Source organism: Pogoniulus pusillus, chromosome 17 (genome assembly GCF_015220805.1).
Source record: "Pogoniulus pusillus isolate bPogPus1 chromosome 17, bPogPus1.pri, whole genome shotgun sequence".
Lineage (NCBI taxonomy): Eukaryota > Metazoa > Chordata > Aves > Piciformes > Lybiidae > Pogoniulus > Pogoniulus pusillus.
Window position 1 is genome coordinate 2,107,271 of NC_087280.1, and position 15,135 is coordinate 2,122,405.

The following is a 15,135-nucleotide window of genomic DNA, read 5'->3' on the forward strand; positions in this document are numbered from 1 at the left end:
CCATCCAGTCCAACCTATCCAATCTATCCATCCAGCCCAACCTATCCATCCATCCCAACCTATCCATCCAGTCCAACCTATCCAAACTATCCATCCAGCCCAACCTATCCAATCTATCCATCCAGCCCAACCTATCCATCCAGCCCAACCTATCCAACCTATCCATCCAGCCCAACCTATCCAACCTATCCATCCAGCCCAACCTATGCATCCTGCCCAACCTATCCAACCTCTCCATCCAGCCCAACCTATCCATCCAGCTCAACCTATCCATCCAGCCCAACCTATGCATCCTGCCCAACCTATCCAACCTATCCATCCAACCCAACCTATCCATCTAGCCCAACCTATCCAACCTATCCATCCAGCCCAACCTATCCATCCAGCCCAACCTATCCATCCTGCCCAACCTATCCAACCTGTTTATCCAGCCCAACCTATCCTGCCTATCCACAGCTTGAGCCTGGGTCCCCTTCTGCTGCTGCTGCCTGCCTGGCAGCAGAGCCCAACCCCAGCTGGCTACAGCCTCCCTGCAGGCAGCTGCAGGCAGCAATGAGCTCTGCCCTGAGCCTCCTCTGCTGCAGGCTGCACCCCCCCAGCTCCCTCAGCCTCTCCTCACAGGGCTGTGCTCCAGGCCCCTCCCCAGCCTTGCTGCCCTTCTCTGGACATGTTCTGAAGGGGCCTACATAAAAGCTGGGGAGGGACTTTGGAGGCTGTGAGGGAGTGTCAGGAGTGGGAGGAATGGAGCAAAGCTGGAGGTGAGGAGAGTGAGGCTGGAGGGGAGGAGGAAGTTGTTGAGCAGGAGAGTGGTGAGAGGCTGGAATGGGTTGCCCAGGGAGGGGGTTGAGGCCCCCTGGCTGGAGGTGTTTGAGGCCAGGCTGGCTGAGGCTGTGTGCAGCCTGTTTCTAGTGGGAGCTGTCCCTGCCTATGGCACAGGGGGGTTGGAACTGGCTGATGCTTGAGGTCCCTTCCAACCTAACCCATTCTATGATCCTGGGCTACCTTTAGCTCTCACACAGGATTGTTTGCCAGCCCCTCAGGGTGATTTGTATGAACTGAGTTGCACTTGCTTGACTCAGTAAAGGTTAAACATAGCAGAGTAATTGTGGAGATCTCTTTCTGAGGAGTAGATTCCACCAAATAATCTAATTTACTGTCTAATTTTATCTGCTCTGCTTTTACCAAGGCTGCAAATAGATTAGGAGATGTTTGGGGAATAGTAATTTAAAAAGGAGGGTGAGGGTTGGAGGGAGGATGGGGAAGGTAAAACCTCAGGATCTTTGAATAGAGTAAAGTAATAGAGGCTGAGCCCCACCTGGAGTCCTGCATCCAGCTCTGGAGCCCCTGGGCCAAGAGGGCTGTGGAGATGCTGGAGAGTGTCCAGAGCAGGGCCAGGAGGATGCTGAGAGGCTGCAGCAGCTCTGCTGTGAGCACAGCCTGAAAGAGTTGGGACTGACTGACTCTGGTATGGGGCAAGAACTGGCTGGAGGGCAGGGCCCAGAGAGTGGTGGTGAATGGAGCCACATCCAGCTGGCAGCTGGCACCAGTGCTGTGCCCCAGGGAGCAGTGCTGGGCACAGTCCTGTTCAACATCTCTATTGATGACCTGGAGAAGGAGATTGAGTCCAGCAGCAGTGAGTTTGCAGATGGCACCAAGCTAGGAGCAGCTGTGGAGCTGTGGGAGGGTAGCAGAGCCCTGCAGAGGGACCTGGCCAGGCTGCATGGGTGGGCAGAGGCCAAGGGGATGAGAGTGAACAAGGCCAAGGGCAGGGTTGTGCACTTTGGCCACAACAACCCCAAGCAGCACTAGAGGCTGGGGCCAGAGTGGCTGAGAGCAGGCAGGCAGAGAGGGAGCTGGGGGTGGTGGCAGAGAGGAGCTGCAGAGGAGGCAGCAGTGCCCAGGTGGGCAGCAGAGCCAATGGCATCCTGGGCTGTCTCAGGAGCAGTGTGGGCAGCAGGACAAGGGAGGTTCTTGTGCCCCTGTGCTCAGCATTGCTCAGGCCACCCCTGCAGTGCTGTGTCCAGCTCTGGGCTCCTCCGTTGCAGAGAGCTGCTGAGGTGCTGGAAGGTGTTTGGAGAAGGGCAGCAAGGCTGGGGAGGGGCCTGGAGCACAGCCCTGTGAGGAGAGGCTGAGGGAGCTGGGGGGGTGCAGCCTGCAGCAGAGGAGGCTCAGGGCAGAGCTGATTGCTGCCTGCAGCTGCCTGCAGGGAGGCTGTAGCCAGGTGGGGTTGGGCTCTGCTGCCAGGCAGCCAGCAGCAGCAGAAGGGGACCCAGGCTGAAGCTGTGGCAGGGCAGGTCTGGGCTGGCTGTGAGGAGGAAGCTGCTGGCAGAGAGAGTGATTGGCACTGGAATGGGCTGCCCAGGGAGGTGGTGGAGTGGCTGTGGCTGGAGGTGTTGCAGCCAAGCCTGGCTGGGGCACTTAGTGCCATGGTCTGGTTGGTTGGGCAGGGCTGGGTGCTAGGTTGTGCTGGCTGAGCTTGGAGCTCTCTTCCAGACTGCTTCTGTAATAAGATTCTATGATTCTCTGTTCAGTCTGCATAAGAGGAGGCTCCCAGGTGACCTTCTTGTGGCCTTCCAGGATCTGAAGGGGGCTCCAAAAAAGCTGAGGAGGGACTTTTGAGGCTGTGAGGGAGTGGCAGGAGTGGGGGGAATGGAGCAAAGGTGGAGGTGGGGAGAGTGAGGCTGGAGGTGAGGAAGAAGTTGGGCAGGAGAGTGGTGAGAGGCTGGAATGGGCTCTCAGGGAGTGCAGCAGTGAGGGGAATGGAGCAAAGCTGGACATGGGAAGATTCAGCTTGGACATGAGGAGGAAGTTGTTGAGCAGGGGAGTGGTGGGAGCCTGGAATGGGCTCTCAGGGAGTGCCAGGACTATGGTGAGTGGAGCTCTTTGAATAGCCTCAGGCTGCTTGGATACAGTAAATTAATAAAGTCTGACTATTTTGTGATAATGAATCACACAGACACAAAAAAAGGCATCCAGAGCAGCTGCAGTGGCTGTGCAGGATGAGTGTGGTGCTGAAGGCTGCCTGGAATGTCCCACAAAAGGCTGGAATTGGATTTCTTGTTGCTTTGCTGGTCCCTGACGCTTGAATGATCAATCTTGGTTGCTTTTAATGACCCTGGAAATGAAGTTATGGCTCTTAGATTAAGCTGATTCTTTGTCTCCAGTGTCTGCAATCTGATTGCTTTGCTCTTTGGTGGAAGTGTTTCCTCCTCCTTACAAAGTTAAGGTGGTTTGACTTTATTACATGAGGCAGTTTTGCTTTCAGCCCAGCTTTAACTTCCACAGCCAATGCCCAGAGAAGGAAGCACCCAGGAGGGGTTTGGGGCATTCATTGTTCCCTCTTTTTTAACACACTGAAACTTGGACTGGGACACACTGAGGTACAAACTCTGCACTCTCCTGCAGGCTTTCTGGAGCTGAAATAAATCAACACAGAATCAAATAAAACCACCCCACAGGTGTGGGGTGTTAGGTGGTTGAAAATGGTATCATCTTTTGAGTAGAGTCATAGGATCAGGCAGGTTGGAAGAGAGCTCCAAGCTCAGCCAGCCCAACCTAGCACCCAGCCCTGGCCAGTCATAGACTCAAACAGGTTGGCAGAGAGCTCCAAGCTCAGCCAGCCCAACCTAGCACCCAGCCCTGGCCAGTCATAGACTCAAGCAGGTTGGAAGAGAGCTCCAGGCTCACCCAGCCCAACCTAGCACCCAGCCCTGGCCAGTCATAGAATCAAGCAGGTTGGAAGAGAGCTCCAAGCTCAGCCAGCCCAACCTAGCACCCAGCCCTGGCCAATCCTAGACTGAAGTAGGTTGGAAGAGAGCTCCAAGCTCAGCCAGCCCAACCTAGCACCCAGCCCTGGCCAGTCATAGACTCAAGCAGGTTGGAAGAGAGCTCCAAGCTCCTCCAGCCCAACCTAGCACCCAGCCCTGGCCAGTCATAGACTCAAGCAGGCTGGCAGAGAGCTCCAAGCTCAGCCAGCCCAGCCTAGCACCCAGCCCTGCCCAACCAACCAGACCATGGCACTAAGTGCCCCAGCCAGGCTTGGCTTCAACACCTCCAGGGACAGTCACTACACCACCTTTTGTGGCCAAGGTGGCAGTGGCTGCTAACATACACCCAGACAATGGCTTAGTTTGGAAGGGACCTTTAATATGAGCCAGTTCCAACCCCACTGTGCCATAGGAAGGGACCCCACCCACTAGAACAGGTTGCTCAAGGCCTCATCCAAGCTGGTCCTGAACACCTCCAGGGAGGTTGGGGAGCACAGAAGCACCCAATGTGATCTTTGATCACATTGGGTGCTTCTGTGCTCCACAACCTCCCTGGGCAACCTGTGCCTGTATCTCACCACCCTCAACCTGTGCCTGTGTCTCACCACCCTCAACCTGTGCCAGTCTCTCACCACCCTCAACCTGTGCCAGTCTCTCACCACCCTCACTGGAAAGAATTTCTTCCTCCTCTCCAGTCTAAACCTACCCTCCTCAAGCTTAAAGCTGTTCCCTCTCATCCTATCCCTACAAGCTCTTCTCCAAAAGTCCTTTATCAGCTTTCTTGTAGCCCCCTGCAGATGCTGCAAGGCTGCTCTGAGGTCTCCCTGGAGCCTTCTCTTCTCCAGGCTGAACAGCTCCAGCCTGTCCCCACAGGGGAGCTTCTCCAGCCCTCTGAGCATCTTCAGAGCTTCCTCTGGACCCTCTCCAGCAGCTCCAGGTTCTCCTTGTGCTGGGAGCCCCAGAGCTGGAGGCAGTGCTGCAGGTGAGGTTTGAGCAGAGCAGAGCAGAGGGGCAGAATCCCCTCCCTGTGCTGCTGCTCTCCCTGCTCTGCCTGCAGCCAGCACACAGCTGCCTCTGGGCTGCCAGTGCCCAGTGCTGGCTCATGCCAAGCACATCTCAATCCCTGCTTAGTCCCCAGGTGTCTCCTGTCTCACCATGCCCAAGTTGCTTCCTTTTGCAGGAGCTGCCTGTGGGAGAATGAGCCTCAAAAGGCAGGTGTTGCTTTCAGCTGGGTTACTATGGAGATCAGGAGCTAGGCAGCAGAAGGCACTATCAGTCATTAAAGTGACACTAAAAGCCTCTGTGGCCCTTGCAGTGGCCAGCCTGGCCTTCCTCTGCCTCCTCACTCTCACTGATGGATCCAGCTCACTTAGCTCCGTTTCCTTCTGCAGCCTTCTTTAGCCTTCAGCAGGTTAGATGCTGCTCAGGTCCATTGAACCTCCCCCCAAGGCTGGAAGGAGGACTCAAAGAAGCTGTTTTACACATGAGAAGGAGGTGCAAAACTGCCTTGAAGTGTCCCCCCATTCCTGGCATCATGACTGGGCATCTGTCCAAGCTCTCCTGTGAGGAGACACTGAGGGAGCTGGGGATGCTCAGTCTGGAGAGGAGAAGGCTCCAATCACAGAGAGAGTGATTGGCACTGGAATGGGCTGCCCAGGGAGGTGGTGGAGTGGCTGTGGCTGGAGGTGTTGCAGCCCAGCCTGGCTGGGGCACTTAGTGCCATGGTCTGGTTGGTTGGGCAGGGCTGGGTGCTAGGCTGGGCTGGCTGAGCTTGGAGCTCTCTGCCAACCTGCCTGATTCTATGATTCTATGATTCTGTCTGTTGTGGGAGCTGTAAAGCAGTGGCCTGATTTGGTGATGGGTGAGACACTGGCACAGGCTGAGGGTGGTGAGACACTGGCACAGGCTGAGGGTGGTGAGACACTGGCAGGAGGTGAGACACTGGCACAGGCTGAGGGAGGTGAGACACTGGCAGGAGGTGAGACCCCGGCAGAGGCTGTGGGAGGCAAGACAGTGGCAGGAGGTGAGACACTGGCACAGACTGAGGGTGGTGAGACACTGGCACAGACTGAGGGAGGTGAGACACTGGCACAGGTTGAGTGTGGTGAGAGACTGGCAGAGGCTGAGGGAGGTGAGACACTGGCAGGAGGTGAGACCCCAGCAGAGGCTGAGGGAGGCAAGACACTGGCAGGAGTTGAGACACTGGCACAGACTGAGGGTGGTGAGAGACTGGCACAGGCTGAGGGAGGCGAGACACTGGCAGGAGGTGAGACACTGGCACAGGCTGAGAGAGGTGAGACACTGTCACAGGTTGAGGGTGTTGAGAGACTGGCACAGGCTGAGGGAGGCGAGACACTGGCAGGAGGTGAGACACTGGCACAGGCTGAGAGAGGTGAGACACTGTCACAGGTTGAGGGTGTTGAGACACTGGCATAGGCTGAGGGTGGTGAAACAGTGGCAGGAGGTGAGACCCTGGCAGAGGCTGAGGGAGGCGAGACAGTGGCAGGAGGTCAGACCCTGGCAGAGGCTGAGGGAGGTGAGACCCTGGCGGAGGCTGAGGGAGGCGAGACAGTGGCAGAAGGTCAGGCCCTGGCAGAGGCTGAGGGTGGTGAGACACTGGCAGGAGGTCAGGCCCTGGCAGAGGCTGAGGGTGGTGAGACACTGGCAGGAGGTGAGACCCTGGCGGAGGCTGAGGGAGGCGAGACAGTGGCAGGAGGTGAGCCCCTGGCAGAGGCTGAGGGTGGTGAGACAGTGGCAGGAGGTGAGCCCCTGGCAGAGGCTGAGGGTGGTGAGACAGTGGCAGGAGGTGAGCCCCTGGCAGAGGCTGAGGGTGGTGAGACAGTGGCAGGAGGTGAGACCCTGGCGGAGGCTGAGGGAGGCGAGACAGTGGCAGGAGGTGAGACCCTGGCAGAGGCTGAGGGAGGCGAGACAGTGGCAGGAGGTGAGACCCTGGCGGAGGCTGAGGGAGGCGAGACAGTGGCAGGAGGTGAGACCCTGGCAGAGGCTGAGGGAGGCGAGACAGTGGCAGGAGGTGAGACCCTGGCAGAGGCTGAGGGAGGCGAGACAGTGGCAGGAGGTGAGACCCTGGCAGAGGCTGAGGGTGGTGAGACACTGGCAGGAGGTCAGGCCCTGTCAGAGGCTGAGGGTGGTGAGACACTGGCAGGAGGTGAGACCCTGGCAGAGACTGAGGGTGGTGAGACAGTGGCAGGAGGTGAGCCCCTGGCAGAGGCTGAGGGTGGTGAGACAGTGGCAGGAGGTGAGACCCTGGCGGAGGCTGAGGGAGGCGAGACAGTGGCAGGAGGTGAGACCCTGGCAGAGGCTGAGGGAGGCGAGACAGTGGCAGGAGGTGAGACCCTGGCAGAGGCTGAGGGAGGCGAGACAGTGGCAGGAGGTGAGACCCTGGCAGAGGCTGAGGGTGGTGAGACACTGGCAGGAGGTCAGGCCCTGTCAGAGGCTGAGGGTGGTGAGACACTGGCAGGAGGTGAGACCCTGGCAGAGACTGAGGGTGGTGAGACAGTGGCAGGAGGTGAGCCCCTGGCAGAGGCTGAGGGTGGTGAGGGCTGACCCTTTGCTGCCTTTGCTGGCCACTAAGGGGTTTGCCATCCCTGTTCCAGCTGTCGTGACTGCTGCACTGCAACTGTTGCTAACACCTGTGGGTGCATCCCTGTGCTCCCCGCGGGTGCTGTGCCCCGGGCAGCTGCTGACCCTTGTGGATGGAGTCTACTTGGACTTCAGCAAAGCCTTTGACACCTCTGCCACAAGAAGCTCCTAGTCAAGCTGGCAGCTCATGGCATGGACAGATTCACTCTGTGCTGGATCAAGAACTGGCTGGATGGCAGAGCTCAGAGAGTGGTGGTGAATGGTGCCACATGCAGTTGGCAGCTGGCACTGGTGGTGTTCCCCAGGGATCAGTGCTGGGCCCAGTCCTGTTCAATATCTTTATTGATGACCTGGACGAGGGCATTGAGTCCAGCATCAGTAAATTTGCAGATGACACCAAGCTAGGAGCAGGTGTTGATCTGTTGGAAGGTAGGAGAGCCCTGCAGAGGGACCTGGCCAGGCTGCATGGGTGGGCAGAGGCCAAGGGGATGAGAGTGAACAAGGCCAAGGGCAGGGTTGTGCACTTTGGCCACAACAACCCCAAGCAGCACTAGAGGCTGGGGACTGAGTGGCTGAGAGCAGCCAGGAGGAAAGGGACCTGGGGGTACTGATAGACAGTAAGCTGAAGATGAGGCAGCAGTGTGCCCAGGTGGCCAAGAGAGCCAATGGCATCCTGGGCTGGCTCAGGAGCAGTGTGGCCAGTAGGACAAGGGAGGTTATTCTGCCCCTGTACTCAGCACTGGTCAGGCCACACCTTGAGTGCTGTGTCCAGTTCTGGGCCCCTCAATTCAAGAAGGATGTTGAGGTGCTGGAACATGTCCAGAGAAGGGCAACAAAGCTGGTGAGGGGCCTGGAGCACAAACCCTATGAGGAGAGGCTGAGGGAGCTGGGGGTGTTTAGCCTGGAGAAGAGGAGGCTCAGGGGTGATCTTATTACTGTCTACAACTACCTGAAGGGACATTGTAGCCAGGTGGGGGGTGGCCTCTTCTGCCAGGTAACCAGCAATAGAACAAGGGGACACAGTCTCAAGTTGTGCCAGGGTAGGTCTAGGCTGGATGTTAGGAAGAAGTTCTTCCCAGAGAGAGTGATGGGCATTGGAATGGGCTGCCCAGGGAGGTGGTGGAGTGGCTGTGGCTGGAGGTGTTGCAGCCAAGCCTGGCTGGGGCACTTAGTGCCATGGTCTGGTTGGTTGGGCAGGGCTGGGTGCTAGGTTGGGCTGGCTGAGCTTGGAGCTCTCTTCCAACCTGCTTGAGTCTATGATTGCCCAGGGCTGGGTGCTAGGTTGGGCTGGAGAAGCTTGGAGCTCTCTTCCAACCTGCCTGATTCTATGATTGGCCAGGGCTGGGTGCTAGGTTGGGCTGGCTGAGTTTGGAGCTCTCTTCCAACCTGCTTGGTTCTATGATTGGGCAGGGCTGGGTGCTAGGTTGGACTGGATGAGCTTGGAGCTCTCTTCCAACCTGATTGATGCTGTGATTCTATGGTCTAATTGATTGGATAGGGCTGGGTGCTAGGTTGGGCTGGCTGAGCTTGGAGCTCTCTTCCAGCCTGCTTGGTTCTATGCTTCTCTGATTCTCTGACCCTTGTCCTGCTTCGCGCAGTGCCGGCGGGAGGCTGCTGCTGCTGGCCGGAGGCAGCCTGGCGATCAGCGAGGTGGCAGAGGAGGACGCTGGCACCTACAGCTGCGTGGCAGAGAACGGCAACGAGACCATCACAGCCCAGGCAGAGCTTGCAGTTCAAGGTAGGCTGTCGGGGTGCGGGGGCTGGCGAGAGGCGCGCTCGGGGCACCGACCGCTCGACCCAGCAGCTTGCTGTGCATCAGGGACACTTCATCACTGAGGCAGCGAAGCCTCTTGGGCAGTGCTCAGAGGAGTCGCCGTCCCTGGAGCTGTTCAAGGCAGGACTGGACGTGGCACTTGGTGCCATGGTCTGGCCTTGAGCTCTGTGCTAAAGGGTTGGACTTGATGATCTATGAGGTCTCTTCCAACCCTGATGATACTGTGATACTGTGATACTGTATCCAGCCAGCCTGGGGCTGGCACAAGTGGGCAGTACAGGTTGGCCCAAAGCCACGTGCAAGGCACAGATAGGTTTACCTTGTGCCAAACAACCTGTGTCCGCCCCAGGGGCCGGCAGGTCCAGCCCTCTGCAGGTGTGAGTGGGTTGCTCACAGTCCACAGCCTGGCTTCCTTGAGCCAGCAAGGCTTCAAGGACATCTCTGCCCAGGGAGGTGGTGGAGGCACCGTCCCTGGGGGTCTTCAAGCAAAGCCTGGATGAGGCACTTAGTGCCATGGTTTAGTTGATTGGATAGGGCTGGGTGATAGGTTGGACTGGATGAGCTTGGAGCTCTCTTCCAACCTGGCTGATTCTATGATTCTATGATTCTATGATTCTGTGATCTCCCATCACAAGGTCTCATGTTTACAGCTCATGTCCCTCTGCAGAAGAATTTCTCCCACAGTAGGCCAAAGGCTGACCTGGCTCAGAGCACAGACCTCCAGGTTCCTTGTTGTCCCCCTGAATTACCTTTGGTTTGGTTTGGATTGCTTTGTTGGTGAGACACTGTCCTGTTTGGTTTGGAGACAGAGACCTTCTCAGTTCTTCCAGATATGGCACTCAGCAGAGCCCTGCAGAGGGACCTGGCCAGGCTGCATGGGTGGGCAGAGGCCAAGGGGATGAGATTTAACAAGGCCAAGGGCAGGGTTCTGCACTTTGGCCACAACAACCCCAAGCAGCACCAGAGGCTGGGGCCAGAGTGGCTGAGAGCAGGCAGGCAGAGAGGGAGCTGGGGGTGGTGGCAGAGAGGAGCTGCAGAGGAGGCAGCAGTGCCCAGGTGGGCAGCAGAGCCAATGGCATCCTGGGCTGGCTCAGGAGCAGTGTGGGCAGCAGGACAAGGGAGGTTCTTGTGCCCCTGTGCTCAGCACTGCTCAGGCCATGCCTTGAGTACTGTGTCCAGTTCTGGGCTCCTCAATTCAAGAAAGATGTTGAGGTGCTGGAAGGTGTTTGGAGAAGGGCAGCAAGGCTGGGGAGGGGCCTGGAGCACAAATCCTATGAGGAGAGGCTGAGGGAGCTGGGGGTGTTTAGCCTGGAGAAGAGGAGGCTCAGGGGTGATCTTATTACTGTCTACAACTACCTGAAGGGACATTGTAGCCAGGTGGGGGGTGGCCTCTTCTCCCAGGCAACCAGCAATAGAACAAGGGGACACAGTCTCAAGTTGTGCCAGGGTAGGTCTAGGCTGGCTGTTAGGAAGAAGTTCTTCCCAGAGAGAGTGATTGGCATTGGAATGGGCTGCCCAGGGAGGTGGTGGAGGCACCGTGCCTGGGGGTCTTCAGGCAATGCCTGGATGAGGCACTTAGTGCCATGGTCTGGTTGATTGGTTAGGGCTGGGTGCTAGGTTGGGCTGGCTGAGCTTGGAGCTCTCTTCCAACCTGGTTGATTCTATGATTCTAAGTTGTGCCTGAGCTCTGCTGGCATTTGGAGGAAGAGCTCCCTTGGAGCATGCAACTGTTTAACATTCACTGCTGCTGTTCCAGAGTGCTGTAACGAGCAGCGTGGAGCAGCCTGCACCAGCACTGATCTCTGCCCTTGGTTTGCACCGCTCAAAGGAGGCAAACCCCCCCTGGAGCTCAGGGCTGGGATGGTTTTCTGACCTTACTTGAGGCTAGGGCTGAGCAGAGACAGCTGCTGGTGGTGCCCTGTGCTCTGTGTGTGTGAGCAGAGGCTAACTGCTGCGGGCAGGGCAAGGACAGGAGGGTGATGGAAACCTGCCAGTGAAGACAGGAGGCAGAATGTGTGCCTTGGAGAGCTGCAGCACCTCTGGCAGGGACTGTCCACAGGGCAGAGAGGTGAAGTGGAGGCTTCACAGGCCAGGTAGTTATTACAGTTAACAGCTGGTTGTGTTTCAGCACAGCCCTGTGAGGAGAGGCTGAGGGAGCTGGGGGGGTGCAGCCTGCAGCAGAGGAGGCTCAGGGCAGAGCTCATTGCTGCCTGCAGCTGCTTGCAGGGAGGCTGTAGCCAGCTGGGGTTGGGCTCTGCTGCCAGGCAAGCAGCAACAGAAGGGGACAGAGTCTCAAGCTGTGGCAGGGCAGGTCTGGGCTGGCTGTGAGGAGGAAGTTGCTGGCAGAGAGAGTGATTTGCACTGGAATGGGCTGCCCAGGGAGGTGGTGGAGTGGCTGTGGCTGGAGGTGTTGCAGCCAAGCCTGGCTGGGGCACTTAGTGCCATGGTCTGGTTGGTTGGGCAGGGCTGGGTGCTAGGTTGGGCTGGCTGAGCTTGGAGCTCTCTTCCAACCTGCTTGAGTCTATGCTTGGCCAGGGCTGGGTGCTAGGTTGGGCTGGCTGAGCTTGGAGGTCACTTCCAACCTGCCTGATTCTATGGTTCCATGAGAACAAAGCTGAGAGGCTTTTGGCTGAGTGCCCATGACTGAATTTGCACAGGGCAGGGCAATGCCTGCAGAGCTGCACGGGCAAGGAAGATTGGAACTGGGGAGGTGGTGGTGGTGGTGAGGATAAAATAACCCCAACAACCCTCTGTGATTTATTTCCCTATCTCTAAAACCCCATTAAGAAAGACAAAACCCAATCATCAGTAACCCATACAAGTCACACAAATGCTTCTCCTTGTAAATGGGCTGGAGGAATCCTCAGGGAGAAGCAAAATGTTCCTAAACTAAGCAAGCAGTGTCTTAAATATCTGCAGTGTAGAAACTGATATTGAACTGAGGGAATTGTGAAAGCTGCCTTCACTTCCAGCTTGGGTTTCTCATACATGAAGATCTTATTAAGGAGGCTTGGAAGCAGCTGCTGCTTCATGGAGGGATTTTCTTCTCTCCCAGAGAATGGCTTGGAAGAGGAGAAGCAAAGGCTGACATCAGTGCCTTTGGCTTAGCTGCAGAAACACAAAGCTTTTGACCTGCAGATCAGGGTTGGATGGATTTGTCCAGGCTACTAAGCATGGATTTTGTTAGTTGGGAGCTGGATTCACCTGACAGGGGATTTAGCACTGTGATGCTGAACTGAGTTGCAGGGCACATTGAGGCTGGACATTAGGAAGACATTCAGTTGGCAGCTGGTACCAGTGCTGTGCCCCAGGGATCAGTGCTGGGCCCAGAGAGTGGTGGTGAATGGAGCCACATCCAGCTGGCAGCTGGCACAAGTGCTGTGCCCCAGGGGTCACTGCTGGGCACAGTCCTGGTCAGTATCTTTATTGATGCTCTGGAGTAGGGCATTGAGTCCAGCAGCAGTGAGTTTGCAGATGGCACCAAGCTAGGAGCAGCTGTGGAGGTGTTGGAGGGGAGCAGAGCCCTGCAGAGGGACCTGGCCAGGCTGCATGGGTGGGCAGAGGCCAAGGGGATGAGACTGAACAAGGCCAAGGGCAGGTTCTGCACTTTGGCCACAACAACCCCAAGCAGCACTAGAGGCTGGGGCCAGAGTGGCTGAGAGCAGGCAGGCAGAGAGGGAGCTGGGGGTGGTGGCAGAGAGGAGCTGCAGAGGAGGCAGCAGTGCCCAGGTGGGCAGCAGAGCCACTGGCATCCTGGGCTGGCTCAGGAGCAGTGTGGGCAGCAGGACAAGGGAGGTTCTTGTGCCCCTGTGCTCAGCACTGCTCAGGCCACCCCTGCAGTGCTGTGTCCAGCTCTGGGCTCCTCCACTGCAGAGAGCTGCTGAGGTGCTGGAAGGTGTTTGGAGAAGGGCAGCAAGGCTGGGGAGGGGCCTGGAGCACAGCCCTGTGAGGAGAGGCTGAGGGAGCTGGGGGGGTGCAGCCTGCAGCAGAGGAGGCTCAGGGCAGAGCTCATTGCTGCCTGCAGCTGCCTGCAGGGAGGCTGTAGCCAGCTGGGGTTGGGCTCTGCTGCCAGGCAGCCAGCAGCAGCAGAAGGGGACCCAGGCTGAAGCTGTGGCAGGGCAGGTCTGGGCTGGCTGTGAGGAGGAAGTTGCTGGCAGAGAGAGTGATTGGCACTGGAATGGGCTGCCCAGGGAGGTGGTGGAGTGGCTGTGGCTGGAGGTGTTGCAGCCAAGCCTGGCTGGGGCACTTAGTGCCATGGTCTGGTTGGTTGGGCAGGGCTGGGTGCTAGGCTGGGCTGGCTGAGCTTGGAGCTCTCTTCCAACCTCCTTGATTCCATGGTCTATGTTCCAGGGTGTCCCTTTTCCTTCCCCTCTTTGCAGGTGGGGCAGATGTTGCCCCTGGTCCAGGCTTCCCCAGGTTGCCATGGCTCTCTCACTATGCTGGCAGACAGCATTTCAGTGCAACCAGACAAGCTGGAGGGCTCAGGAGTGCTTTGAATGCTGCATATGCCTAAGGCTGCCAAGAAGTGTGGGGGTGTGAAGAGAGGAGCTCATTAAAATGCCTCCTTCCTCCTGGTGAGAAGCCTTTCTGTAGTGCCCGTGCCTGGCATGGCAAGGCCTTTTCTCTGCACATCAGGGTCATCTTTCTCTGCTTAATTGCTTGAATCAGACTTGGAGTTTGATTCTTGCAATTAGGAGTTTTATGGTGGTTTTCTGGTTGTTGTTTTTCCCTTCCCTCCCCCTCCACACTCCTGCCATTTCAGGGGGCTCCTGCCTTGTTTCCTCCCTGCTTCCATCTCCTGGAGAGGTCTGGGGGATGCTGTTGAGAAGGAAATGCCTGAAGAGTGGTGGTGAATGGAGCCACATCCAGCTGGCAGCTGGCACCAGGGCTGTGCCCCAGGGGTCAGTGCTGGGCACAGTCCTGGTCAACATCTTTAGTGATGATCTGGAGCAGGGGATTGAGTCCAGCAGCAGTAAGCTTGCAGATGGCACCAAGCTAGGAGCAGCTGTGGAGCTGTTGGAGGGTAGCAGAGCCCTGCAGAGGGACCTGGCCAGGCTGCATGGGTGGGCAGAGGCCAAGGGGATGAGACTGAACAAGGCCAAGGGCAGGGTTGTGCACTTTGGCCACAACAACCCCAAGCAGCACTAGAGGCTGGGGCCAGAGTGGCTGAGAGCAGGCAGGCAGAGAGGGAGCTGGGGGTGCTGGCAGAGAGGAGCTGCAGAGGAGGCAGCAGTGCCCAGGTGGGCAGCAGAGCCAATGGCATCCTGGGCTGGCTGAGGAGCAGTGTGGGCAGCAGGACAAGGGAGGTTCTTGTGCCCCTGTGCTCAGCACTGCTCAGGCCACAGCTTTGAGGCTCCTTTTCAGCCCAGGACAGTGTGGGCATCTCTGAACCATCCAATCCAGCCATTGCCCCAGCCCCACCATGGCCCCAAGTGCCATGGCCACAGGTTTCCTGAGCACCTCCAGCAGTGGAGACTCCACCACCTCCCTGGGCAGCCTCTGCCAATCCCTGACTGCTCTTACAGCAAAGAAACTGTTCCTCATCTCCAACCTAAGCCTCTCCTGGCTCAGTTTCAGGCCATTCCCTCTTCTTCTACCCCCTGAAACTAAGGAGAAGAGCCCAACCTTACTTCACCCCAACCCAATGCAATCACTGCTGTGAGCAAAGCCAATGCAGAAACCCAGCAGAAGCTTCCCAAGGCCCAGCAAGAGGCTGCTGTATTCCCTATCATGTTCCAAAGGGTGTCCAAAAGCAGATGGCTGAGGGAATTGAAGTGGAAAGCAGGAATATTTGTGGCTTCCCTTGAGTAATGTCTCATTCTCCAGCCAGTTGCAGCTTGGGGGATTTCTGAGCTCTGTGCAGCTTCTCCATTATTTACCAATCCTCCAAAGGTTTCTTTTCTGTTCATCTGTCTCCTGCTGCTGCTCCTCATCCCCCCCCTTCCATGTAAACACTTTTCTATTCCCAGCCTCCCATGGCACTGGCAGGAGCAG

At 57.4% G+C, this 15,135-nt stretch overlaps 1 protein-coding gene across 8 annotated transcripts in view; it reads left to right on the forward strand.

Moving 5' to 3' along the window:
- Positions 1-15,135, forward strand: part of NEO1 (neogenin 1) — a 311,645-nt gene that overhangs the window by 129,064 nt on the left and 167,446 nt on the right. For all 8 annotated transcript variants that reach the window (XM_064157224.1, XM_064157230.1, XM_064157225.1 and 5 more), the window contains one exon: positions 8,966-9,105. In XM_064157224.1, the coding sequence (XP_064013294.1) occupies positions 8,966-9,105 (140 nt within the window). The remainder of the gene's footprint in view (positions 1-8,965; positions 9,106-15,135) is intronic.